Source organism: Anas platyrhynchos, chromosome 15 (assembly GCF_047663525.1).
Source record: "Anas platyrhynchos isolate ZD024472 breed Pekin duck chromosome 15, IASCAAS_PekinDuck_T2T, whole genome shotgun sequence".
NCBI classification, from domain to species: domain Eukaryota; kingdom Metazoa; phylum Chordata; class Aves; order Anseriformes; family Anatidae; genus Anas; species Anas platyrhynchos.
The window spans coordinates 8,375,299-8,402,317 of NC_092601.1; the positions used below are offsets into that span (position 1 = coordinate 8,375,299).

Consider the following 27,019-nt stretch of genomic DNA (forward strand, 5'->3'; position numbering starts at 1 on the left):
CTTGGATACGAACCCCCTTCATAGGCTGCTCCAGGCTAGTTCTTTGTTGCTGCTGCAAACCCGCTGTCATCCTGTTAGGTATGAAATGCTCTGCAGCTGGGGAAGGAAGATGGAGACAGCATCCACTAAGTAATTCTCAGGTAACTTTTCTGTCATGCCAGCAATCATTTCTGTAAAGCACAAGATGTAACAGCTTGCGGTGATAGCTTAGCTTGGAAATCCACGAATGCTGCTAGAGATCAGAGACTGTGCAGCCTCTGAAGTTCTTAGGTTGTCTTGCTGAATTTCTTCGGTAGTGACCCCCATTCCTCAAGAAACATTAGAGGATAATGGTGTCTATTTTGTGTGTTCAGAATGCTCTGCCTTTTAGTTTTTAAGTATTCTCTTATCTGATCCTATTTGGCAAGAAAATAGGATAAGAGGATTGTTCACCTGGCGGTTTTCTGCCTTCCCTGTATGCCTGAGTTACATTTTTGAATATTCACAAGTATTTTAGGTGTGTGAATTATGTAACAGAAATCTAGCTAAGTAGAAGACAAAGCAGAAGACAATTACTGATCACTTGAAGCAACACTGATCAAGTGGATCAAGTCTTTTTTCTTCCAGCCTTCCCCTCCCCCCCACAAGATCAACACAAATAAAAATCATTACAAGAAACCTTTTAATAAGTGGTTACAAGCCCAGGAATTGGTTGAAAGAAAAAGCCCAAATAACAGTTATTTTGGGACTGACATTTTGCAACTGATTTGCACCAAATGCCATAAGTAGGTAACATTAAAATGATGTGAAATTTAGGTTCTGCTACAGCACAAGGTACTTAGCAGCAGAGGCAGGTAGCTATGAAACGCTGGCATTTTGATTCACACAAACATGCATAATCTCACTGTGAAAAACAGGTTGTTTTTTATATAATGTTAAATAGTAGAGTAATTCTCAGATTTCCAGCTGGGTAGAAACAATTTCTAGTTATATGAAATACATGAAAATGAAAGACTGCAAGTATGAACAGAACAAGAAGCCTTGTGTCAGACACCCACCTAGCCCACGGGCTGGTGGTAGGAGATATGGCACCTCCCAGAGTCCTTCCCTTCCTCCTCTGAATGCTCCAGAATGCTGTTGGGGTTCCCAGAAGCTGGTTCTGGTGTTGAGATGGATACCGGCACTCTAAACTGGGAGCTGTACCAGTTCAGAAGCATTCCAAGAGGGTCAAGCATCGGGATTAAGGAAAGGTAAGGGACTCTGAGTCATATTTGTGTTGCCAGGATTCCATGTTCATTCTCACTTGGCCTTGGCCTCCATTTTAAGGCCGCTAGATTCTCCGAGGGCCTTCTCTTTTAAATCTGTGGAGCTGTGTGCCTTTCTCTTGCTCAAGCTCTGTTGTATCTCTGAGAGGTCAGCCTGTTAAGCAGGGTCTAACTCACTTGGGCAGTTTGCATTCGCTTGAAATACTTGGTGGTGGCCATCTTTCAACAAGAAGCAAGAGATATCACATAGCGCATCCTACATCTCAATTTCTTCTCAGCACAAGGAGTTTTAAGTCAACAGTGCCTGTTTCTTAATCTGCACACTAGGCTGGAATGAAGCTACCCTGAAATGAGGTAAGAGCTCATGTGGTGAAGAGCACAGAATTACTGAAAAGTAGAGAAGAATGTGTAAGGTGAAACCTGATGTTTCTTTAGGTCAGTGGTTGCCCAGAAATGATTACTTATTTTGTGTTAAAGAATAATAGCTTGATATATGTGAACAGTCCTAGAAATACTGTTTGCTACTCCTTTAAACAGATTTGTCTGTGTAGTAAGTCTTGTCTACTTTATTCTTCTCTACCCATCACAATGAGAAATTAAAAAAAAAAAAAAGTCTTCTAACGTAGCTAGAGCGCTGTCCTAGTGAGCAGGCACTAGGAGCTCAAATGTTGTCAGGCAGGAGAAATTGTAAAACCCAGCTCTCTAAGCCCTGTGCTAGGGTTCTAACAACAGCGCTGTTAAGACAGAGGCTTGCTGGTGCTGTTGAGGCTTGGCTGGTGGGAATTGAGAAATAAACTGAAGTGTGTGTCAGCCACCTGTAGAAGAGATTCTTTGCTGTAAGAAACATGGGCTGTACTGGAACTAATTGATCTCAAGATGAAAGCAGATTCTGTTGTCAATTCCTGGAACCATTCAGTTCAACAAGAATTACTACCCTGTAATATAATAAATGCTATCCTCGAAAAGAGCTGGTGATCCTGACTCCCCTTGGAACGCTTAAAGGTTTGTGCTACCTGTGACACGGGGAGGGGATAATTCTGCTGTTAGATTTTAGTGGTGATGGGACAGTGACTGCTTTATGGTGGTAAACAAGATACAGCTGTGACTACTAACTTCCAATCAATACTAATTTGGATGATAATTTCTTCACACAGTGCACACTGACCTCAGGTTTACATTGCGGAATTGTACATTAATTCAGATAAATCATACATCTAACCAATATAGCTTGTAAGCTAGTACAATAAAAGTGTAATGCATGGAGGGAATGCTCAATGAGCTGTTATTGAGTCATTATAATTCACGTCTTCCACTAAAGCAAATTGGAAAAATAGAGAGGAGCCATCACGGTGGTAAACTTGCACTAAATCTGATGATGACTACGTTTGAGTGGCAGAATAAAGTCTATCCTCCGTGACACAATTTCAGGTAGCAGCGAATTCCTGAGTGTTAGTGCTGACTTGAAGCTCGTATGAAAGCATTTTAACTGGAAAATTCTGGGCAGAAAATGTTAGTCTGGGATTTCCCCCCACCTTTTTTTTTCTCAGTTCTGTTTGAATTCTGTCAGTCAGCTCTGGAGGATGATTTAGGCGCCTGTGATCACACCCAGTCTCATGATGCAGTCTGGCTGCTTCCCTTCCAACCCTTTTCTCTTCATTTTCTTCCTGATCCTCTTGAGCTATGCCCTGTCATGGGTGGTCACAGAAATCCTCAGTGACCCACTAACATTCTGCTCCCTCAGCTCTGATCTGTGGTTCTTGGATGGTTCAGGAGTATTTTTTGTATCTTCTTGGTGCCTTTAACTTCAGGCCTTTAGTCAGGTTTATTAAACCTGAATCTTCTTGTGAAAGGAGAAACTAAGCCTAGTATAAGCATGCTAGAATTACCTGTAGGCAGCATCCCTGTGCTGCTTTAACCAGCTGAAAAAAGGTGTTGATGCTTGTACTTCTCCTGGTGAATGATGACATTGCACTGTTCCTCGTTTCCAAATGGCCCAATTTATGTGAATAATGAGATGGCTCTGGTTGGTGGCACAACAAAGCGTGCTCTGGGAGTAGTGTTGGAAAAGCAGTTCAGCAGAAACAGTTGGTATAAATGTCACCTGTGTGTTTTATGTAGGCTTCTCCACATTCATGTTGCCTCTTTCCCTTTATTATTGAACGAAGGGAGGTAGTCAAGGGAAAATTCACATCGATCTGCGAAGTGACCCGTGCTGTATAAAATGCACACACAAATGTGGGGGGAATCTGGCTGCCCCAATAACGAATGAAAATAGGGTGCATGTGTACATAAAAGAAGGGATCCTGATCACTGAAGCCTCAAAAAGAAGGGAGGGAAGGTCATGGAATAAAAGAGGATTTGAAAGCATCAAGTTCATAGGAGCCAGCTTTGACTTCAGAACTGGCAGAGCTCGTAATGAAGGAGATAAAATTATAGAGAGCTGAACTGCCACCCTTCTCAGGAGCCTTCATGTGGCTTATGTCAAATTCCTTGAATTGCCATCCATCATAATACCTAGCACAAAACAAGTACAGTACAGCAGTGGGGATGACTATCTGGAGTAGGTTTTTTTTTTTTTAATAGAAAAATAGTCAAAAGAGGTAAATAACGTTAAAGCCTGCTTCACACTGACCACTGATTCACAGAGTAATTCTGGTTGGAGAGGAACTTTGTGAGGTCTCCTGCCAAACCTCCTGCTCACAGAAAGGTCAGCTATGGGCATCAGACCACGCTGCTCAAGACTCCATCCAGACAGGTTTTGAAAGCCTCCGAGGACAGAGACTGCGCGGCCTCCCTGGGCGAGCTGTTTGCTGTTTGACCATCTGAATGAGAAACATAACGTGTATGTGGCAGAGATGGGGGAGAAAGCTGTGCAGAAAGCTTTTATAGTGCATCAAGAAACATGCCGCTAGGAGAAGAACCAATTTACTTCATAAGGACAAGAGGGGAGAGCTGCAGAGGGAAGCAGAGGTTTACGGGAAGCACAAACATGGCCCTCCAGTCTATAGGGCAAGTCGTGAAACCCAACCAGCAGTGCAGGAGCAAACACGTACCAAGGTGGAATTTGTCACCCTGAGCTAATTTGCTCTTTCTATTTCGTCCCATCCTTTTGAGTTCCTGAGGGGAAAGCATTAATTTCAAGGTGAGACCTTCGTGCACTGTCGCGTTAAAGGGGTGTAGCTGATTAACCGTTACGGGCCCGGTTGGATTCAGAGTACTGAACCAGTCGGACATTCACCAAAACTGGGGGTCCGTTCAGACATTCACCAACAATGCATTAACCGTCTGGGGGTCTGGTTAGATTCAGAACACTGAACTATCCACCCTCACCCTAGTTGCATTAATGAGAGCTATCACAATGCAATCACGTATGGTTTATTACAGCAACAGATAATCAGGTTCTTTTGGATTGCCGGTGATAGTGACTATCTGCAAAAGCAAGCTAGTATGCATGAAATACACAGGTGTTACAGGGGTTCTAGGTGTGGGTTCTAGGTGTGGGTTCTAGGTGTGGGTTCTAGGTGTGGGTTCTAGGTGTGGGTTCTAGGTGTGGGTTCTAGGTGTGGGTTCTAGGTGTGGGTTCTAGGTGTGGGTTCTAGGTGTGGGTTCTAGGTGTGGGTTCTAGGTGTGGGTTCTAGGTGTGGGTTCTAGGTGTGGGTTCTAGGTGTGGGTTCTAGGTGTGGGTTCTAGGTGTGGGTTCTAGGTGTGGGTTCTAGGTGTGGGTTCTAGGTGTGGGTTCTAGGTGTGGGTTCTAGGTGTTCTGTGGGTTCTAGGTGTTCTGTGGGTTCTAGGTGTTCTGTGGGTTCTAGGTGTTCTGTGGGTTCTAGGTGCGCAGCCTAGAAATAAACGCGTTAAAAGGATCAAAGACTCTATAGAGATTTATAAGCAAATATTCAGATCTCACCCAAAGGCGTCCCAATGGGGGGGGAAGAGAGGCTCAGCCCGTCGACTGATCCCAGGAGTCAGGAGGTCCTAAGGATGTTGTATGTCCTTGGGATGGTATCTCCCCTGACAATGGTATCTTCCCTAACATCCCCTCTCTCTTGGGCCAATTTATATTATTTTCTATCTTTTAGGTGGAGCTTGAGTGGCTCTAGTCAAGCATATCTTAGTTATGATTGGTGTAAAGTTTTCCCATCTCCGTTTAAAGTAATAGGCTCCGAGAAATTCAGGGCGCATGCTCAGTGAGGGGTGGTCGCACCTTGGAGGCGGGTAGCTTTTGGGATGGAGGTGTGTTTTGGTATTATAATGATATTATAATGAGCAAAAAGTACACTAGGGTACAGCATTTGTCAAAACATGACAGGTCTTTGGCTTAGGGTGGCAAAAAGTGCAGCTTTGTGCACAAGAACAATCGAGGCCCCACCTGATTACAGAGCCTAGCTGTGGTGTCTCCACTCCACTCCACGCTCCGTGGTGTTCCTTAGGGCTAGCACACCAAGTTTCCCCAGCGCGATAGCATCTAAGGTTGGGAGCCTAGGGAATGCTCAGATAATGCAGTTATGCCCTACCCTGAAAGCCTCTTCAATGCTGTACCTTTTCCTTAAAAGTGTGAATGTTAGTTTTATTTTCCTAGTTACTTCAGGCATTTACACCACATGCACAGTTTGCTTATTCAAGAGGGTGAGTAACCGATCTGCCGAAAGTCTCAGGACACCACCTCTCAACTTCGCTTTATGAAGTGTGCTGCTCAGCTTCAATTCCAATTTATCTGTTCCGCGAAAAGTGGTTATTGCAGTGCTTGTGAGTTGGAGGAACTGAAGTCAAAGCTGCTCAGTAATTACGGGAGTTTTAGGAAGAAGTATGTGAGAAACATTAAACCGATGTAATTTCAAAATGCTTCCTATGGATTATGTTTCATCCTGTTATGTTTAGTGGGTTTTTTTGAGTGTATTTTATGGGTTGTGGCCTGAGCTTGGTAGCATTAAGAGCTGCTATGGTGGGAGTAGCATTAGTGTAGGTAGTTCAGGCTATAAATCACAGCTTTGTCTCTCTGCCTTCTGCTGTTCAGGTGGCATCCTGCAAAGGCACAGCCGGGCAGCTTGGTGCTGGCTTCGCTTTCCTACAGATCCTTGCCAGCAGCTCGCCTTCCTAAAGACATTCTCCAAAATGGTCATCGTCCAAGCTCATGCTGATATTTTAATACTATGCTGTCTTTCCTTTATGATAAATTTAATTACATTAGAAAACATTTTAGTCTTTCTCACTTTTATGATAGCATGAGTGGCATTTGGTTAATTACCCTGTGTTTCCTTGTGAAGATAAACGGTTCAAGAAAATTTCAAGTCTTTTTACATCTTTGCTTGATGAAAGTGCACTTTGGTAGTGACCTGTCAGATCTAATTGTTTATTTTGCTAAATGTGATCACTGGAGTTTGTCTTGGGGAGGCTGCAGCGTTCTCCACGTACTGTGAAGCAATGAACGTGAAGGTCTTTGTGATTGTGCCGAGCTCCTTTCAGTATGAAGTTGGTGCTTCACTTGGATAGGTATTATGCTGTCAGCTTTAGTGACTAACACTCTTCTGCCCCATTTATTCGAGTACCTTTACAGTGTCTATTACAGTACTCCCTGTGAACACTTCTTCTACCACAAAAAGCAGGAAAACATAAGGCTAGCAGGATTTAAGACAGGAAAAGAACAGACTGGAAAGACCAAATCATGTTGTAAAATAGCGTAAGATTTGCTGTTTTTTTTCAAAAAAAAAAAAAAATTATTCTAGATAAATATATCAACAATGGGTGTTTGTAACGGCTAGCTGGGACAGAAGAATAGTTTCAAGGTAAACAGTTTTCTCTGAAGAAGGACAATGAATCAAATTCATTATTTAAAATAATGACGCTGGCAGAAATGAGCTGCCCCCCCCCATCGCTGTAGGGACAGTGTTACGATAACAGTTGGTGAATTTCTTTTGAGTATCAGTTAAGCGTATAGAATACTCTCAAGTATGCTTTATGTGTGTTTCAATAGAAGTGATTACTGTAAAAATGGCCGTTAATGATGAGAAGCAATGACTGTTTCAGGACATCAAATTGAGGGAGAAGATGGGAATAATGAGACCAGGGAGGAGACAGATGGTCCTGTAATAGGGGCTGGTGATTTTCAATTCATTCAGTGTGTGCCCATCCAGTGGAAGGATGACTTCTCCTAAAAAAAATAAATAAAATGGCCAGAGGTGGTGATTTTCAGACACACCTCAGGCCAAAATGGTAAAGAGGTATAAATGTATGTAAAAGTTATTTATTAGGGTGAACTTAGAGTGATCCAGAGAATCTGCCAGGACAAGGTTGTGTTTTCTTCCTGATGCAGAGCTCTGTGTTTGAAGCAGTGACAAGCTTGTTGGAGGCCCCAATCTCCAAAGCACTGTCCTTGATTTAATACCAGGACGGAGGGAGGTTGTGGCTTTTGCATTTATCAGGGAAGCTACCTCCCAGTGACAGCAGTTCAGAAGTGCTGAGGTGGTGGCATCGAAGGAAAGCAACCTCTAGATGCAAAGTCTGTCTTCCAGCCAGGGTGTTGGGGACCTGATTTATTGCCAGCTTTAAGCACTGCAAGCCTGCTCCACTGTGGTTCTGTGCTGTTCACCGAGTGCAATACCATGTGATATGGAGAGAAGTGGCTTTTTTGGACTTCTCAGATTTGGTAGCTTCTAGAGGAAAGTGGAAGTCTTTATCCAGTGACTGCAGGTGAGATGAGAAACCGGAGAATCCCAGCTGTGCCTTTGGTTTCTCTGTTGTTTCTTTTACTGAAGTGATTTGGTGTGCTAAGAATATGACTTAGGCAGCTCAAAGCTTGAGAATAAAATGAACATTAGCTTATGCAGCGTGATCTGTGTTGGTTTATAGGCCAGTGCTTTGTCCTCTGACCTGTACCCATAAGCTCTCACCAGGCTCAGCACCTAATGCAAGGCGGCTCAATTCAAGCTGCTCCTTTGCAGAGAGAGCAGCCCCTCCTCATCCTCCTCTCCCAGCCTGCCTTTTCTGGAGTGCCTGTATCCATCTCTTGCAACACTCTGAGGCTGCAAACTTCCTCGCTGTGGTTCTGTAATCCCAACGGGTTCAAAGCTCTGCACCTGTGTGCCTCTTAATGCCTCCAATCTCATTCTCTATGCCGTGCGCTTTTGGGTACAGGACTAGAGATGGGCTTCCGCAGGTTGGTTAATTAATTTGGGGTGAGGTAATTATAAGCAGTTTGGCGTGATAGGGAGCGTCGTCTTCAGTTCTTAAAGAACAGCTCTGGGTAGGTTGGCACCTCATGCTGCTGTGAGCTTCAGCTGTGCAGCCTTGGTGTTGTGTTCCCTACGTTTGTTGTTCCTAGCAGGCTTCCTCCTGCTAAGAGTGCGGTCACGTTCTCTGCTCAGGCACCGTGCAATTTCTCCTGGTCCTTATATCTCATCACCCCCGCTGAATGAGTGGCAACACTCTATTATGAAAAACAAATCCCATCGCATGAGCGTAGCAAGAGCTAATCTCAGCTGCTTTGTTCTCTAACAAAGCAAGAAACAGCTGCTGAGATTAACAGGCAAGGTGAAGATGAGGTGGCTCAATTCATCTCCAAATCGCTTCGCTTCAAGTGTACTACAGAGCAGGAGGATTACCAAGATGCTCTAGCAAATCACCAGGAAAGGCGGGGGGGGGGGAAGGAAACATCATTTTCTCTTACTAAGATGAAAAGGTTATATGTAGAGAGAGCTGTTGAGAGATTTCTGGGATTTGGAGGGTGTCTGAGAGCAGAAGAAATAATGAAGGCAAAAATTGAAATGGTAGCATCCGAACAGAAAGCCAGCTATCTGCATTTGTTGTCTTGTCATTCTTTCACACTTATCCCCCTTATTGTCTTCATTTCTTTCCTTTTGTCTTTTTGCTTAGCGGTAACCACACTGTCTGCCAGCTGACTCCAGAGCACAGACTTCTGGTATTCAAAATCCTGCTGACATTTTCTCCACGCCTTTCCCAATAAAATTTTGATGTTAACTTTTTTTTTTTTTTTTTAAAAAAAAAAAAGCCTTAAATGATGAAATACTGCATTGGTTTTGGTTCTCTTTTCTTGAGCCTAGATTTGCCACTTCTCATTCTGAAGGGACGTGGAGGTGTCTTCAATTACACGATTTCAGCAACTCGATTTTATTGTTTGAAACAATGCTCAGCAGCATTAGCTGTATCATGAGGGACTGGCTGTCAAGAAATCACGTGGCTTATTCAAATCATGGATCGCTTCCCTCCGTCAAGCAATGAGCTGGTGGCAGAGCTTGTGCAATCTGGAGGTCAGCTGCTGGAGGATATTTTGCATGGTGGTGTGTTGGTCTGTTTAAAAACAACCAGGAAAAAAACACAAACCCAAACAGTCTGCCCCGCACCCAGACCCTGCTCATAGCTATGTATAGTCTTCAAGTGGTTGTAATGGCATGTTTTTTAGCAATGCCTCTCAGAGAAATTATAATTCATGGTAAATAAGAAACTGATAAATGAAAAAACATTTCTTGAGCTTTGCTTTCATACAGCTTGCTGTAAAAGGATTTTCATAGCCAAGTCCCGCTCTCCGCTGTAGGGAATTGTAGATGGCGTTTTACTTGTCTGTAGGGTAACAAGTTAGATTATAGTAAAACATCCTGACGTTTTGTCTCTTTGCTGTTTTTCAAGGCTTTCATAGCCTGACATGAGAGGTAAAGCCATTTCCTTTGCCAGTCGATGCAGATGCAGGGTATCTGTGTTGTGCCCGTTCCATGCAGAACGTACACCCGTCTCGCAACAGCATTTGGCCTGCTGGAGGGATGGGTGACATTGATGCTGAATTGGACAGTTTGAAGAAATAAGCATGAAAAAGCACAGTTCATTGTCAATATTCATGAAACTTATTTAAAAGGCCTTTGTTTGGCCTGGCTTGTTGGCAGAAGGATCCTGCATCGCCCGCTGGTGCTGCTGCGGAGAGCTGGTCGCACAACTGGCGGCTATGGTGAACAGAACCCTTACGTGTAAGACATGAACAAGCTGCTAGCAATGAAAAATAGTTCTGACTTGACACCAAGGAATATTTTTTGCTGTTTGGATAGGCGGCACAGGAGCAGGTTGCCCAGGCTCTGTCGTTGGAGGTTTTTAAGACCTGAGGAGCTCCGTGGTGTGATCCCACTGCTGACCCTGCTGGAGGCAGGGGCTTGGAGCAGGTACTTGCTGACGTGTCCAGGAGCCGGGGTTGTTCTCAGACAAACAAAGCCAACGAATTCCTGCGTTGCTGCATGGTTTGCTAGGCCACATCTCTGGCTTCATGGGGCTGTCACTGCTGCCCTGTGCAGAAAACACAACTGCTGTCCTACGTGGGGTGCTGCTCTGCTGCTGTCTTAGTGCGTCCAAGGAGCATCTCTGCCATGCTCATCGTGCCCTTAGCTCTCCTTGCTGCATATGGGAAGCACTGGGTCTTGCAGAAGTGGCCAGCATAAAACTGGAAAACATCCCTGATTAGCACATTGTTGTTTTCCCCAAGCTGGTAAAAGTCACTTCTGTTCGATAACGTGAAGTCTGGGGAGAGGGGCTTGGGGAGAAGGTGGAGCCTGGTCGGGGCAGAAAATACAGCCTGATGATTGCAGGCACTGAAAGCAGCAGGGAGAAAGAGGGAAACTGAAGCTACCACTGATGCAGCTGTTTGAAAGTTGACATGGTTTAAGATTTTGACGTTAAGAACAAATGAAGCTGTTGCATTTTTTTCCATTAATTTAACATGTCTCCTTCAGATTCCTTTAAGTGAGAATGTGACAAAAAACAACAAACCATGGTAAATATAATTCACTTTCTAAATACGTAAATGGCTACAGCTTCTGCCTTCTCCTTTGAAGATCTTGCTTGTTCAGAACTGCTACAGCCAGCACAAATGATGCTGTCCTGGTTCCAACTGGTTTGAGGCTGCCTGTTTGAAACAAATTTGTTTTGCTGCAGTTTTTGGTAAGCTTTTGTAGGATGTAGCCTGGCAGCACAGCTAAATTGATGCAGTGATGGGCTGTTGTTGAAAGGGATGGTGTTGTACAGTCTCAACAGCTCCCTTGGGCTGACTGCAGCGTTTATCTGACCATGCACGAAGCTATTCAGAAATCTAAACTGTAGAAAAATCAACATTTTTTTTCTGCCAGTGAGCTCTGTGCTGGCTCGCTACGAGGTCAGCTGAGATGCTGCTGCCAGCACAAGGAAGAGGCTCCAGGAAAGGGGGAGAAGTCTCAGCTGTATGGTCAAATCATTTTCTTAGACTCCACTTCTCTTAGATTTTAAGCACAGGAATCAGCCCTGAAGCTGAAAGCCACACTGCTCCCTCTTCTTACCCTCACAGTTTTTCCTGCAGTGGCAACACCCCGTCCTCCATGTGCAAGTTGAGACTTCATGCAGCATCAATGCTGAACTGCACTGGAGAATTTGTCTGGTTTGATTTTATTTTGATGGATTTGTAGTTTTCACCTGGGTTTCTTTTGTGCAGCTGCACAAATGCTGGCACCAGAGCAGGAGCAAAGGAGCAAGTGGCTGAGGGTGCGGGGCAGGTGAGGCTGCTTATTTGATTGAATTTGGATTGCCTTCAGCAGTCTTAACAGATATGTTACACTATTTACACAAGGAATTACACTATTAGGCAATGATTGTATCTATTATTATTTCGGTGGTCCGTGAATAGATGTATTTTAAACATGGTTTCCAGGTTTATGAATTTGTCCCCATGCTATCTGGGAAATGTCCTTTCTTTCTCTCCCTCCCTGTTGATCTTTGCCCTGTGCAGGCTGCAGCAGCCACGGGGGTTGAGATTTGGACAGGTGATGGATCCCTTCGTTTGCACCCTTCATCCCAAGGACACAGCAAGCATTGTGTTTGCTGGGGCAGGGGCAAGGCTTGTTTAAATCAGTTTAAATTCCTGCAGAATACATGTCCATCACCAGTAGTTCTGATTTCTAGGTAGCATGGCTTCTGCGTGATTGCCTTTTGTGTAACGCTCCTTGCAGTGGCAGTCATCTTTCCATCTCCCAGCAGGAATTGTTTGGTTTCTCCCCAGAACCTTTTGAACGTTCCCAGGCAGGTTTGTGAGCCCAACAGGCCCTTCGCTGAGTGCCTGCGCACCCACCGGTGCTAAGCACCTGTGCAGACACACAAAAAATTCTGGTCAGGAGGCTTTCATTATAGGAGGGATTATTTCTCTGCGCCTATGGGCTTTCCCAGCAGACACCCTGACAATTCCCAAGGAGCCTTTCACCCCTTTCTGGCTCTCATTTTCCTGTTAAAACATCCAGGTTTGCACCTCAGGCATCGGAATTTTGTGTCTTGCCCATAGACCCGTGTGAGCTGCCGTGGCATTACGGAGATGCCTCTTGCACTTGTCATTTCCCCCCTTCAGGCAGTACAGACAGTGCAAGGTGCCTGTGCTCCAGCTGCTTCCCAACAGCTGAGACCTGGAGCAAGCTCAGCCTCGCTGAGCAGGAGCTATTAGGGTATTTTGGATGTGTCTGGCTCACTGGAGAGAGGCAGAGGCAGCCCGGTCAGCTGCTAATTAAGAAATCAGAATGAGGCAGCGAATGTGTATCAGGGTGATTACAGCGGGACCTCCCAGGTCACCCCAAAGCAGGAGCTGATCGGGCACTGTGGGGTTTCTGCTCCTGTGTGCCCTGAAGCCTCGCAGGGTCCAAGGCTCTGCTTTGCTGCCCACCCCATCTCAGGACAGAGAGGTGCAGTGGTGCTGGGGGGGAGGGGGGGGGGGGGTCACAATTTGTCCTCCAGGAGAATGTCAGGAAGAGAGCTAAGTGCATAAAGAAAAAAAAAATCCTATTGCTTTAGTGTGTGAGAACTAAATAAATGTGGTTTGTCTGCCGAAAAGCAATGGACCTGGGTTTCTCCTGGTTTTTGCACAGGTTTTGTGTTGGTCTGGCACAGCTCCCCCAGCTAACTGGCTTTATTCAATCTGTTCCTCGTCTCTCATGGAAGAATGAGATCTGGGCAAGCAGGACTGCAATTACCCAAAGAATTAACCTGGGGATTTTGGGGTCTGGTAACTTCTCTTTTCCTACAGCTTCTTCTCGTAAGATTTAGACAAATTCAAAACTCTTTGCTGGTGATGCTTTAATTATTGCACATGATGTGAACTACAGCAGTCGGTTGCAATTGTTTGGAAGAGAGCTTTACTGGGATCTTTGAAATGGGGTAAGTCTTGCTCAGAAAGCTGCCTGGATCAATGTCACTGTCCAGGAGGTGGTGTTGGGAGTCACAGGCATCCTCCTGAGCGACTTCAGCTGTGTTAGCTGAAACTCCTCCGGTCACCTGTGCTGGCAGCTTGTGTCAGTACCAGACACAGCAGTGATGTGACCGGCTTCCCCAGCCAGTCTGGGGTTTGCCCCCTTCCCTTGTCTGTGGTCTCCCACCTCCCTTGCATTCAAAACTATGGTTGGTCAAGCACAACCACACAGAAACTCAAATCTTTGGCCTAGAAACAACTTCCAACAAACAAGTTCCACCTGAGAGTAAAAAATCTTTCCTACCATTCAGCTGTTCTCAGATGATTTTTTTCCCTCTGTCCCACAGGTATTTCAGTTGATCCACTGGGTCCTTTCTGCACATGCACTTAATGTGCAGATTTGACCGTGTCAGAGCAGCAGTTGTCTGTTTATTTTTTAATTGTATACGAGTTCTGCATAGAAAATCAAAGGCTCAGAAGAATTGCAGCTCAATCTACAGTTAATTAGCGTTCCCATCTACTTGTCTTGCATGAGTGCAATTGTAGAAAAAAATAGAGCTAGTAAAACGAGCGGCTAAATCCTTCCATCACTTGTTTGCCATCTGTTTAATGTTATAGGTTCTACCTTGATCTGGTTGTATGTTTTGTGTCTTACCTACTCTACCATGTTTAGTTTGCTCTTTGCCATCGATGTTATCCTAGTTTAAACTAGATGTAATTAAAAATATATTTTTCTGTCTGATGCTGCTATTGGAATAATGAACCTTAATTTCTAAAACCCCTTGGTAACTTTGGTAGATTTTAGCCCTAACTGGATGGAGAACTTCATGAACTCAGCAAAAGACCTCCTAGAATTGTGTTGTGGTGTTTGGCAATCAGATAATTCCTTTAGTCTACCTGGTATGCGATGCTCAGCAAATGCATGTATACCAGGAGATTAAAATTACTCCCATCTGTTACTGTCTACAGAGGCAGGCATGTTTTCTTACCAATCCATTATGCTGGAATGAAAATGTCTGTTTTAACTGCTGCTGCCCAGCTCCCGTCAGCCCACTTCTTCCCTTCCGAGCTGTCACATTTCTTGCTCAGTTGATACTGCAAGACTTAAGTGTGTTTTATTTTTTTAAGTCCTTGTAGGCCTTGTTGTAATATTCCTTTTATCGTTGGCATTCATTTGAATGGGTTGAGGGTTGTGATTGCTGCTATTCCTCAGCTCAGCACCCACTGCTCTACTTACCCCTTTCATTTGCTAACTGCCTTTGTCAGAATTTTGTCATGCTGTCAGTGCAGTAGTGTTTCTCAGCATGTTTTAATCTGCTATATTTAAAAAAGAAAATCAACAATACACCTTGTGCAGTCTTGTTATCACAGCTCTTCTTTGTACCCAAATACTACCAGTAGTACTATCCAATAGCGTAGTATACTAGTATTATATAGCGTATGGCTGTACTTCTCCAGCTCATTGTCTGGGATTTTTCTTCCAATTTTGTTTGCATGCATGGAAATGTGTGAATTTATCCTGGTTTGATTTATGTATTATAAAACTGCAGTCATTTCACAAACCACTTCTGGTGGTTATTGAAGTATTGGTTGGGGAAAAAAAGACCAAAAACCACTTTCCAAAGAAAGTCTCTTCTGTTCTGTAATGGCAGTAATGTTCTGTGGGATGAAAACGAGTGAACTTGTTTTCACTGCAATTAGTAAAGTTTCAGCTGACGGGAATGTATGGCTGATCTTCAGTGCACTGTTTTACATGGGTATATGCTTTATATCCTGACCTCATGGGCAAAGTAAGTAGGAGTTCCCAAGCTTCAATTAAGACCTTTTATTTTCCATGAAGTATTTCCAGTGCTGAAATTTTCCTTTTTCATTCTGCTTTTGAGTGCTCTTAACTGTTATAGGGCCATCCACTTAGCTACTTAACTGGGCAATGTGGCAGCTTCTCTGACTTGTTTGTTTTCACCCATTACAGGAAGCAGCAAACATGCTGCGTCTGATGCAGAACAGGCTGAAGGAAGAGGAGCAGCATCTGCTTAAGAGTGGAAGTAAGTGGGTTTTCCAAACTAGTTGTATTGGCAGAAAAATGAAGCACTGGCTACTGCTTGTATAAATGCGCACTTACAAGCCACAGGGACATGGGATAGACGACTGAGTCAACAGACTATATTAGAAAAAGTGGGATGATGATAACTTTGAAAGAACACCAATGAAATGGAGAACCTAACCTCTGTGAAATGCTCCTTCACCTTGTGAATTTTACCTGCAGTGCTGAGAGGCGAAAACAGTCGCTCGCTAAATGTGCTGTGCAGCTGCAGCAGGTGGATTCATTTTACTGACATCCCAGCCCCTTCAGGCTAGCTGCAGATGAAGCAGTTGTCCCAGCACAGTGGGATTGATGATGAAAAGTTGGTTTGCTACCAAGCTTGGTTAGAGGATTCTGCCTGGGAGAATGCTTGTGTGCTGGTGAGTCGTCTCCTTGGTTTGTGGGACTACCTGGCTGCCTCGTGGTGCATGGGTGCTGGTTTGCCTTGCAAAACTGGATCACTTCTGTCCTCAAAAGTTAGTCTGCCACATCGTGTGCCATGGAGGTGGCTGTGTGTTTGGACTAATTCTTTGTGATGTATCTATCAGATTGTAACACTCACTGATGAAACAACTTCTGTTTGAAATCCTTGTTAATATCACTAATCTTCAAAGTGTGGTCCATGTTTGCCTTCTTGGGTTTCCTTGATTTAGTGTACCTGCAAAATGTGAATGCAATTAAAATTTGGGGATTATCTTTCTTTTTATACATTTTTAATTAATTAGAATTCTAGCTGAAGACCAGAAAGGAACAAAAACCCCTTGAGATTTTGCAGAAAGCTAACAAACCAGATTTTGCTTCTTTTGAGTCAAGCGTCAGCAGAACTTCCCCATTAATTGCCCCTGTGAATTGGATATTGCAATATGTGCATTTTTATACGGTAGTGAAAAAAACAAGAGGAGGGTTAACTCTCAGGATCAAAGGGAGAGTTCAGGAAAGCTAAAATTGGGTAAGGACATAAAAGTTACGCTTCACAATTTGTTTGCTGGCAGATGTGTTCTGAACAAGCTCATGAAAGAGGAAATTCATTCATCTCTGCCCATCTTTGATCTCATCTCCTTATGTCAATGCAGTAAAAAGTGAAGTTTTATCTGAAACACAGGATTTGTGATGTAAATTGCAAGAATGTGGAACTATTTCAAGCATCTACTTCAGTGAAAAAGTCCAGGTCCTCCTATGTGATAGTTTCCAGGATGATTAAGTTTGGTTTCAGTAGGTTTCCAGAGTAAGTAAGTTCAAGAGGGAAGAACATTTATCATCAGTAATTAGCAATGTGAAGCGTAACATGAAATTTTCCTGATTTTTTTTTTTTCCTTGCCAGTGGACTTTCACTTAGAAAATTGCTCAGTCATCTCTCAAATAATACAAACCTTGCCTTTTAGGGAGTGATCTAACTTCTAAGAACACATAATTAAGACTTTTACTGACCTCAAAAAATATTGCCATAATACGTCTTTATTCCAAATTGACAAAATTAGTGTTTGTTCTAGTGATAGGAGCAACAGGATCCTGGATCATTGCTGGCTCATTTATTGATTGTCCCATAACCTTGGCAAATCAAGTCATCTTTCTAAGCTACAGTCTGCCTTTACCTGAACATGGTGTTGAAGTCTGTGGAGCTGCAGGGATGTAACTGAGGCAATAAATTTGGCTCTTGGAGGCTGTTTCCCCAGTGCTGATCACGGAACACAGCTTTGTTACTGGGTACTGTGAGGTTAATTTATTGAATGCTGTAAAACTGGCTGAGATCACAGTTTGCTAACATAAGATGATAAGGTACTGAGTTGTGCTCTCCTCTCAGACCAGACCCTGCTTCCTGCTGTCACTATTAGTTGTAAGATGCCTTTTATACAATTCAAAGGGATTTACTTGGAGAAGAGGGGGAAGAAGTTGGTATCTCAAGTGGCACAGCACCCTGTTAGGGGTGAAGTTAACCCCACGATCCTAGTTGCAAGTCAAGAATGTATCTTGCACAAGAGGCAACAGAATCTGTGCAGCACCACTGAACAGCTCTGCCTGCCCCAAAGAGGTTATTAGTGAAATTCACACTGGAAGCAGAAAGGACAGCAAGGGATGGAGCTTTGGCAGCTGAGGGTTCCCAAGAGCCCTGCAGCCTTGGCCTGGCATTGTGTGATTTTTATCAAAAATTGCTGCAAGCATCATGTGGATTGTGGGGAACTGGTGTAAAACCTAACGGGCAGGAGCACTTAGACCTTATTTTACTGATCTGCTGAGGTTCTGCGTGCTGTATCCTCCTTCAAAGATAGGACGTGCCTTTTAGTGAGACGGGCACAAGGAAGATTAAAGAAAGGCTTTTCTTCCCCATTAGGAAGATCTTTCTGAAGCAGGTTTTAGGAGAAAAAAAATCACTTGTTTATTCCACTTGCATTTTTAAGTAATACACACGCACAGTCCAAGTGCTTTTAGCATTGGTTTCCATCTTCAGCTTGTCAAAAAACCTCAGGACTTTGCTGTCTGGGCCATTAGGGCAACAAATAGGGTCTGAGCTTCATTCCCCTGCAGCTCCACTGGAGCCTGGCCTGGGTCCCTGTCTCCTAAGGCTGAACCTCCCCGTGAGCTCCCTTGGGACAGGTTCATGGTCTCCCTGCACAGAGGCAGCTCGGGGCCAGTGCCTCCTGTGAGGGAAAGGGAAGGTGCTCTAAATCTCATTACACTTTGCCCCTGAGAGCTGCAAAGCACTTAATGAGGCTCTGGGAACAGCATAGGCTGGAATCAGATGATGAATTTGTTACCATTAACTGATAAAAGTCAGCACTCAGCCTGCCCCTGTAAGCACTCTCACCTTTGCATACCTTTGTAATCGATGCAGTTCTTTTATTGTCTGAATCCTTTGACCTTATCCACTGCTAATTTGGTAAGAAGGGCTGCAAATTAACAGTTCATTCCTCTGCAGCAGAAGTTGCAGGAATTCTGGACAGCTCTCGGTTTCCTTTCAGGCTGAACTAATAGCGAAGAAACCTAAATGACATTTCACATGAAGAATGGCTGTAAAACACAGGTTGAATTGTGCAGGTCTGTTAGGAACACAGAAAGGCAAAAGGCAAAGGATATGTCAGGATGCATGCACAAAATCTGCAACAACATTTGGTGCAATTCAGAAATAGCCTGGCTCTTTTTTCTTTTTATTTTTCCTAGTGTACATTGCAAATCATCTTCTAATTCTCACAGAACATCTTCATAAAAACACTGCACTTTAAAAAAAAAAAAAAAAAAGCTAACACTAAGTTATGTGGTAAAAACTGTTCTTAAATTATGTAAAGACCTTGAACTCTAGATCCAGCTCAGGCTTTCAGCAGTATTTGCATGATGACAATATATGCAGTGAAGTACTTGCAGCACTACAGAAATGTTTTTTTGTGTGTGAAGAGCGATAAGTAAATTGGTGGTGTTCTTGCAATCCTAATTTCACATAAGATGCTGTTAGAGAAACCAATCTAGGATGTGGTGTTTTTTCACAGCGTGCTGCCTTTGTAGCACATCCAAGGCTGGTGCAAAGTAACAAATGCCAATTGCCTGAAACTCGGGGCTTGCTGTAGTGGTGGGTAATGGAACAGTGCCTCTTAAAATATTATATTCGACACTGCTGGATGAGCACTGTGAAAACTGTTGATAGAACTATTGTCAGGTGTAGATACATGAAGAGTTGCTCTGATAATGATTTGGTGCGAGAGGAGAGGGCTACGAAGGTCACTGACCACTGCAGAAATTCAGGGCATTTTTTCAGCTTCTCCCATTGTTGAAAAAAAATAATGTGTTTGCTGAGCAAAAAAGTAACTAGTGATTTTTTTTCTAAGCTAAAATATATTTTTTTCAGACTAATCAGCCTATTTCATTTATACACATTCTTTCTTTCTTTTTGTGAACTTAAAAGCAGAATATATATACATATTTTAAAAGAAGATATATTTTCAATATATAAAAATAAACCCTTAGAAGGTTTCAAACTCTTTCCTATATTTCTTTTGGCCAAATCTGTGCCTAGCATTTGATTTCAGTTTGCAAAAATATTTGCTGTCAAATTGCATTTTTCAGTGCAGGTTCCACTCCCTGGCTTGCCTCTGCAGTCAGCCAGCCCAGCCCTGGCTGCTCTTGCTTGGTCTGTAGAAGGAAAAAGTGCCCGTGCCATGCAGCACTGAGATGTGCAGCTCTCTGGTGGTGTTGAGCAAACCTCATGTCCCAGCAGCAGGACTGACCGATGCTCCTGTACAGCTTGAATTCTGCCCAGTACACAACCAAAGTGTTTTCTTGGCCAGTTCTACGTGTGGAGCTAACTCTTTTTTGACAGGCAAGCAGGATGTGCCCAGATCCAGCGTCTTGCTCAGTTAAACAGAGCAAATAGATGCTGTGCTCTGGATAGCAAATCACATGGTGCTGTTGCAGGTCAGTGATGTACTGAATCTCTTCTATTCTTTCCACTCCAGAACTGATGCTCTGACGTCTGACAGGTGATAAACAAAAGGCCCTGTGGCAGTAATTGTCACATTTGAAGTGTGGCAGGGAGTTGCTGGGTAATCCCCACGGGTGCCTGGCTGCTATTGCTAATGCTCAGCACCTTCACCAGGAGCATGCTAAGCCCATCCATCTTGTAAGAGATGCTTGGAATTTGTCCACAATTGTCTTGTGTTTTGCTCATTAAATAATTGCAAATTCATGTTCTAAGTTAATAGTACTGCGATGGATTCTTGGCCTCTGAGATCATTAGAAACTTGTTATGGTGGCTGAATGCAACCCCTCTGTAAAATGGGCCAAATAGCTACTCGTTCCTGTGCCAAGGCTACGAATCCCAGTTTGAATGGAGATTTATTCTTCACGATTTCAAGTGATGGAGACCTACAGGTTCCCTGGGCAGTGGTTAGTTATCTGTGCTGTTTAAGACATGAGACATCCTACGTTAAGTCTGAACATCCGTGCTTTCTGCTGAGGTCAGTAGGACCAGAGGTGCTCAGACCTTGCTCGGGAGCTCGTAGACCAACGTGACTTTTTTCTGAGATGACACAAAGGGTCTCAGTTTTGTGCTGTTTGGGATATTCCCTACTGAAATGCATACATCAAAGCGTTTCTTTCCATTCAAATTTGCAGAGCTGCAAATACGTCAGTGTTCGGGCTGAACTGTATGACTGGTTTCTCTGAGGCTGGTGAGACATGAGTATGGCTTTGGTAGAACCAAGCCTTTCAAGTGGGAGCTGAACATTTTTCCTCCCTTGGTAACATTAAAATCCTAATCCGCTCCTTTTTTTTTTTTCCTGTTCTAAAATTTAATGCTATTTATTAAGTGGATTTTATTTTGGCTCAAGTGGCTGTTGGTTACCCACTTGGTACCCACTTGGTTTTCTTATGACATTTTTCACTAAAATCAACATCTTCCTAAATACAGTAATCATGCAGCCAGGGCCTGTTTTCAAAGCAGGGGTTTTTATTACAAAATAGAACATGCGAAGCAACACTTACATCTAATTCTAAATTTATTTCTTCTTATCAATAAACTATGCCCTTTGTGCTCATTATCTTCACCCCACTACCTTCTTATTTTACAGTTGGATACGTTTACTTGAATATTTATGCAAGCTAACAAACCTGTAATGAAATCACTGGTACGTTATTAAATCATGCTGCTTTTCCTTCAAGCTTTGCAAATTACCCCAAATTTAATCATTTAAATATAGTTCTATCAGTCCAGGTATCTGCTCTTGTTTTTTTCTTTTTTTTTTTCTTTTTTTTTTTTTTCTGGAAACAGGTGTGTTTTGGAACAAATGACACCACTTTTGAGAGCACTGTTTCTCAACTATAACCAGGATGTACTTTTTGTGGCTGGACTGGTTTAATTGAAACTAATTTAGTTGACTAAAGCCTACCTTTATGAAATGGAAATACTGAAATGTAAGGCAAGAGTTTCAAATCCCAGTATATTCTCTCTCAGGTGGTCTGATCTTTTGCCAATATTCTCTGTGCAGCAGAGTACATCCCAGCAGTGAGGGAGTGGGCCAAATGCAGTTCATGGAGTGTTTCTTTTGATTACCTTTCCATAGTAAAAATACAGGAGCGTGTTAAAATACCAGCCTTCAGCTTCAGTAAGCCGCCAGGATTAGCCTAAATTTGGGCACATAGATTGCTGAGTTGCAGTTTACTGTTAAAAGTTAAATAATCTTCATGTAAAGCCATGCAAATCTCATAATCCAGCTACATTAGAATGTGTTCTGTACTTCGTGTACGAGTATGTGGGAATTGGAAGTAGTGTGCTTTATTATTCTCATTGCTTTATATTGACACTGAGAGAAATCCACATTTTCCCCATAAAAAACTCTCCCTGTGTGCTCGGAATGGGGGCGTTGTCATTTCTGTTGTGCTGTAATTTCTATTATGCAGTATTACACAGTTAGTGGTTGTCACCTCTTGTAGGATTTCTTTCTGTGTGTTAAGTGAAAGTTTGAATTGTCACCTCTTTTTTGAGGATCCAGGATGTTTTGTTTTTTTTTGGAAACTGGACACCCTGGGCATGTACAATGAGAAATGCCGGGTGGAGGAGGGGTCCTGTAATGCTCTAGGTAGGTCAGATCATACATTAGACTACTTTGCTATTTCATCCTTCCATAAAACCTGTACTCAGCTGGTTTTCACCATATATAAATAATTTTTAGCAACATGCTCTGCTCTGTGCCCTTGGCATTTTGGCCCTCTACAGCCCTGTGGGCTGAAGAGCGTGGTGCTAGGAGCCACTGAGCCACCCATCACAGAAAGCTCGGTTAGAGCAATGCATTTTTTATTTTATTTTTTTTTTGCAAGTGAAAAGGGTGCTCAGTGTCTGTCCAGGCAGTGGGCAGGAGGCTCAGAGGCACAGGTCGTTGCTGAATTTGTATTTCAGCTCCAGCCTTTCTGTTCCTTCAGCGTGTGCTCACTGTAGCAGCCTGGTAAAACTTCACGTTGGGGTCTGTGCAGCACAATTCCAGACAGGCTGTTCAAAGAAAGTCCAGACCCTTGCCAAAACCCATAACAAGCTTTGTTTCAAGGTCTTAGCTCAGCTGGAAGAATAGCAATCTGTGTTTGCATGCCAGTAACTCACCTGATGGATTTTCTCTTCATTTTTACTGAAAAGTAATCTGGGATTTTTAAAGGTGTAATTAAAAGCTAGGCTTTCAGCTGCTGTTGGCTTGACTGGTTAAAGCACACTTTGAAAGAGGAGAGGTGAAGCTGAGGCTTTTTGGGGGGTGCCAGTGGCTCTCTGTGGTGTCCTCGCGTGGGCTGAGCACCTCCAGCACGGGCAGGTGAGAGGTAAAACATCTGGGTCAGTGGGGGAGAGGGATAAAAGTAAGTGTGAGATAGAGGGCATTAGGAGGAGCAGAGCAACTGAGTGAAAGAAGAGGTTGGGAGAGAAAAACGCTGTGTTTAAACCATTTCCTTTCCTGAAGCAGCAGCTTGAGGCCCTCCACCCATGGATTCTGTCTCCGCAGTAGGTATCAATTCTGTCCCAAGGCACTGTTTGCCGTGCGATCTTACTGCCAGTCCCAATTCCAGCAGCAAGATACTGTGGGGAATTATATGATGAGCTGATCTTCCTTTTTTGCAAGTTGAAATGGGTCAGAAATGGCTGGAGAGCACGGAAATGTGCTGCAGGCAGCAGCAGGGTGGTTCAGGAGAGCATTAAACCATCAGCACGGCTGGTTAGGGGAGAGGGGACCTCTACGGGCAGCAGAGGGATGCTGGCAGGTTCAATTCTGTCCTCCTTGTCATCTTACCACTGTTCTGTCTGAAGGGAAATGTGTTTTACGTGTTGTATCTGAGAGTCTGATGCTACCAATGGTTTAAAAAATGGTTTCTAGAAAAGTGAAATGTGAAATTAAAGCCCTGTGTGTTACAGCAGTGCCCATGTCCCAAGCAGAATCGCATCGCTGTGCCTCTGCAGGGTGAAGGCTCTGAGTCCTGTCCCCAAAGTGGTGTTAACTGGGTTTGTCACTTCAGGTTGCCACCAGAGAGCACCGGATCCATTAGTCCAGGTTTCAGCTGTCAGCTCGTGCTCAGGAGAGTGAGAAAAAGGTGCTAATGGGGAAGAATCTGCCCTGGTCTGGCAGAGCAGGCAGGAGGGCCCTCAGCAGCATCCTCTGCTCTGGCTGGTGGTGCTGCAGAACAGGAGGAGCACGTGTGACAAAATCTGCAAGAGAGGAATCCTTGCTCAAAGAAGGGGCAAAAAAGAAGTCTAAAATGAAAAAGAGCATTTCAGACGTAGCAGTGAGAGCCCTGGCAGATGAGGTAATCTTGCTCTTCAACAGCACAAATCTGAATCCTTCATTCAGGCTACACATGGGTCTTCCAGAGGGGTCTGCTTGAACAAAACCTGGCTTCCCTGAATATCGGGAAACAGAAGCAGTCTTCAGCTCCCACAGCAGTCATTCCATCACTTGCCAAGGAAGAAGGTGCAACACGAGCAGAAATTGTAGCTAATGGTCGCGGAGCCTCATAGTCTTACCAGGGTATCAAATATATCCCGTGTTGTTTAGTTATTACCTTAATACTGCAATAAAAAAGATTATGGGGGGGAAAAAAAGTAATATATCGTATATTGTCTGATAATTAAATATTGCAAAGACATGTCAGCTCGTTACTAATCATAATTGAAGTAGTTATTTCCATTTTCACCTCAGACATGTGTAATTAAGTGTGGGGGGGATTGCTGTCAGGGACTCGGCTTTAGTTTGGGTGGGAGGAAGGAAACAAGGGCAGGTTATGAAAATACTTGAAGTTCCTGCATCTTGGGAACTCCGTGCTCTCTTCCAAGTCCTGTTTTTCTAGAAATCTTGGGTTTAGCTCTAACAACTTTCATTTATCTGGAGATGTCTCATTGTGCTTTTCTAACCTATGACTAAGTGAAAGGCAAAGAGTCTAAGGGGACTTTTTTTTGGATATTACTTACGGCAGAGTAAAAGACTAAGATGTAATAAGCCCACACTTCCCAAAAGCTGTTAAAAGATCTTTATTTTGAAATCAGTTTCAGAGATAGCACCTTCTGACTGGACATACGGCTCATACCCAGAGAGTGCATTCAGGACACTGCCTTTACGGTACGACCTGGGGGTGGCCTCAAGACAATTGTTTATATCGTGCACTCTGCTCATCTCAACTTCTTTGGCACTTACATGTGGAAGGATGCCTTCCTTAGCGAGGCTGGGGAAGCTGGCTATTCCCCTGCGCCTGTCAGCAGAGACAGTGCCCTGTTTCCAACACGTTTTGAATTAATCTTGGACTTGAACAAAGGTAGAGAGCACTAGCAGCTCTTCCGTCTAACTGCTATTATGGGCTGTTGCGGGTTGTTTTAATGATGTTTATCTTCTGCTTTTGTTTTAACCAGATAATGATAATTCCGATGCAGACATTCAAGAGGATGAAGGCTCTGATAGTGAAGTGGAAGAGGGGCAGATCATGAAGCGGCACATGGCCATGGAGGCTCTAATGCAAGGTACCTTCAGCTTTCCTGAGTTGCTTTGATTCAAAAGGACAAGCTCAAAGCATCTGAGTAACCTTAAATATAAAAGACCCTGTTCAAGGACATTGGCACTGCTCCATTCAAGCGAGCTGTAAGAGGACAGTGTCTTATGGAGAAAATACAGTGCTTTCAGGGGAGTGAATTAAGGAGGATTTACTGAAGAAAAAAAAAAGTGAGAAAAATCCTTTCTTAGTATTGCTTTGCAGATTCAGAAGCAGCTTTGTGCAAAGCCTTAGAAAAGAAATATGATTTCTCATTGCAAGGCATTTATTTCCTTCTAGGTGTAGACATCATCTCCTGTAGGGTCATCTTCAAAATGGGACATTTAGTAGGTCTGTAAAGCCTCCTGCACTGACACAGTCAAGGGTGTGACACACCTGAGTTACCTCATTCAGGGGAGGACCCCCGGCTTCTGGCACAGTTCATGCAGAGTGCAACTTCAGCCCCTGGCTGCTGATTCCTATAGATTCCAGGTCAGAAGCAGTCTGAGGATCTGTGTTTCATTTAGGTGGAAAAAAAAAATGTTCTGCTCAGTTTACAGTCAAGCAAAATGAAAGCAGAAAATCGGGTTATTTCTCACTGGCGTTCTTGTCAGCTGTGAGTGATTCTGTCCATCAGCAAAAGCCTCTCTGGGCTCTGGATGAAGTGCCAGTGTGGATAATACCGTGTGCCACTACTTCTGCCAGAATGTGTTACTTGTATAGACTGCAAATGTGTTTTCTTTCTGAGCAGAGTTCTGCTCTCCCCTTTCTAATGGAGACTAGAGCAAGAAGCTAAAGTTCTCAAGTCAAAAAAACAAAACAAAACAAACAAACAAAAAAAACATTTTTATCCCCATTTCCTCTACTTTTCATAAAGTCAAAAACTCTTGAGAAATTTGAAAAGTTGAAAGTCTTGGAAGTGCCAGATACCATAATATTCACTAATGATTTTTACAGTGCAGTTTCTCAAAGAAAAGTTTGTACTCGGTTTTTAGAGCTTTAGAGCTGACTGTAACTGTCCGTGATGCCCCCTCTCAGCAGGCATCAGAACCCAGCGGTACAGGTCCTGGCTGCAGTTAGGCAGCTCTTAACATCAGCTTCAGGAGGAGGAAGTTTTATGATAAAAGCTGTAGATCTTGTTGCAAGTAGGTTTTTTTATCCTAGGATGAATTTATTGCTAATTGCATTTTCTGGAGACACAGCCTTAACTTGTCCAACCTAAAGAAAGCAGTCAAAATCCCTGAGATATTTCCTCTGCCATCCTGCTTAGATGGCTTCTTTGCTCTTGTAGGTCTCATCCTAGTCTTTAGTAAACTACTTCTGATACACGATTATCCTCTGGCTTTTGCATGGTCTGATTGTGGTTTGCTGACTACCCAGTGGCCATACCAATCTTTACTCAGTGTCTCTGTAATTTGGAAGTCTCCCTTAGCTCTCTGTCCTCTTTTTGCCTCTCACTTGCTATGAACAGAACTACTGAACCAACTCCTTGTATGTTTAAATAGATCCTGAGGTGCCTTTTCCATGGTTCATCCAGGGGTGAGGCTGTATTCTCCCCCTGTAACTCACAGCACTTCAGTCCTACCGTGCTCCCATGCAATCTCTGCTGGCAGAGATGGATACAAACACCCCTTAGACTGCTAAGGGAAGAATTATCAGCTTGCTTTTCTGCCTTGCTGAGGTTACTTCTCATCATCCTGGGCAAATCACCTAGTTGCTCTAGCTATATCTACACTGAGATTAACAGCAGGCTCTGCATACTGCTGGCGATGCTTCGAAATGGTTTGTTTAGGAAACGCAGCCTCACTATATCTCTGCCTCTGGTGTAAAATGAGCTCTCCGAGGCCTGCTGATTCCTTATTGGTACAGAACATAGGGGAAAAAAAGCTTGGACTATGTCAAGACACCAGCCAGGCTTTCCTTCAGGAGGTCCAGCCTTATCCAGAGTGCACACTTAGTGAGGAGCAGCTCTAGCCTCGAGGACAACCTCTGTCTGCCTCTTTTTTGTGGTAATTGGCCCCTTTGGTCACA

General features: G+C 43.6%; 1 protein-coding gene across 7 annotated transcripts in view; it reads left to right on the forward strand.

Moving 5' to 3' along the window:
• CLUAP1 (clusterin associated protein 1) overlaps positions 1–27,019 on the forward strand; it is a 79,912-nt gene that overhangs the window by 41,608 nt on the left and 11,285 nt on the right. For 6 of the 7 annotated variants that reach the window (XM_038186999.2, XM_072023678.1, XM_027468783.3 and 3 more), the window contains 2 exons: positions 15,404–15,476; positions 24,873–24,980. In XM_038186999.2, coding sequence (XP_038042927.2) covers positions 15,404–15,476; positions 24,873–24,980 — 181 coding nt within the window. Of the gene's footprint in view, positions 1–15,403; positions 15,477–15,697; positions 15,895–24,872; positions 24,982–27,019 lie in introns of those variants that run through there. The other variant, XR_011803492.1, reaches the window with a different exon arrangement.